The sequence below is a fragment of the Nicotiana tabacum genome, chromosome 6 (assembly GCF_000715075.1).
Source record: "Nicotiana tabacum cultivar K326 chromosome 6, ASM71507v2, whole genome shotgun sequence".
NCBI classification, from domain to species: Eukaryota; Viridiplantae; Streptophyta; class Magnoliopsida; order Solanales; family Solanaceae; genus Nicotiana; species Nicotiana tabacum.
In genome coordinates, this window is record NC_134085.1 from 213,213,631 (window position 1) to 213,214,536 (window position 906).

At 37.6% G+C, this 906-nt stretch overlaps 1 protein-coding gene across 1 annotated transcript; it reads right to left on the reverse strand.

Moving 5' to 3' along the window:
• Nucleotides 1-351: 351 nt before the first annotated feature.
• Nucleotides 352-696, reverse strand: LOC142182327 (uncharacterized). The gene has a single exon (XM_075256579.1). The coding sequence runs from the start codon at nt 694-696 to the stop codon at nt 352-354; it is 345 nt and encodes a 114-aa protein (XP_075112680.1).
• Between the last annotated feature and the right edge of the window lie 210 nt (nt 697-906).

The window sequence follows — 906 nt, forward strand, 5'->3', positions numbered from 1 at the left end:
GATTAATATTCAAAGAACTTGGACACTTATAAGTCATTCAAATTTTCCAACACTGAAATCATCTAAAATCTTGACGACTTACCTTGTCATTTATAAAATAGATTTTTTTGTGAAGCAATTTTTTTTTATTAATTCTTCACCTCTGATCTATTACATGCTTTCTTCTTTCATTTTCTCATATCTCTTTCTGTATATATACTTTACCTATACATTTTGCTATTTCGTCAAACACTAATAACTCTATCTATCTCGCCTTCTAGCTCTGCAGCAGTTTCTCAATCCAGTCTCTTTCTTTAACACTTGTTCTGCTACTCAAGTTGTAATCTTCCTCAATCTACACTCTTGCTTAATCTAGCTCAGCGTGTATGCAGTGGTGGATATTCTGAGGTCCCATATAGCATTGTTTCTAGCCTTCCATATCCAGTATACCAGGGCAGCCAGTATAGCAATGACAACTTCCCTGCATCTCTTCCCTTTGATTAGCCTGGTCATTCTCTTCCAAATCCCTGCTATATCTGTCAGTTGTAGTCCTATGCTCATCCAATTCAACACCTCATGTAAGCATTGTTTGGAGAATGCACATTCAAAGAAAAGATGTTGGATGGTCTCCTCTTGTGTTCCACATATTGGGCATCTATCATCTTGACTTATGCCCATATGGTATAATCTGGCCTTTGTCAGCAATCTTTGGTGCATAGTGAGTCAGCAAATAAAGTTGTGCTTAGGTTGGTTCAATCTGTTCCACACCCATCTTCTCCATGGCCAGCCTTCCTTTTCTCCCATTCTCCATAGGTAACCTTCCTTAATTGTGTATTGTCCATTGGCACTTATCTAATTATTTTGATTAAATCCAGGAGCAAACATCTCTCTGATCATGCTGATTTTCTTCCAATACCAGCAAGCATC

Coding starts and splice junctions, on each gene's coding strand:
- LOC142182327 (XM_075256579.1), bottom strand. CDS start 696: ATGCACCAAAGATTGCTGACAAAGGCCAGATTATACCATATGGGCATA.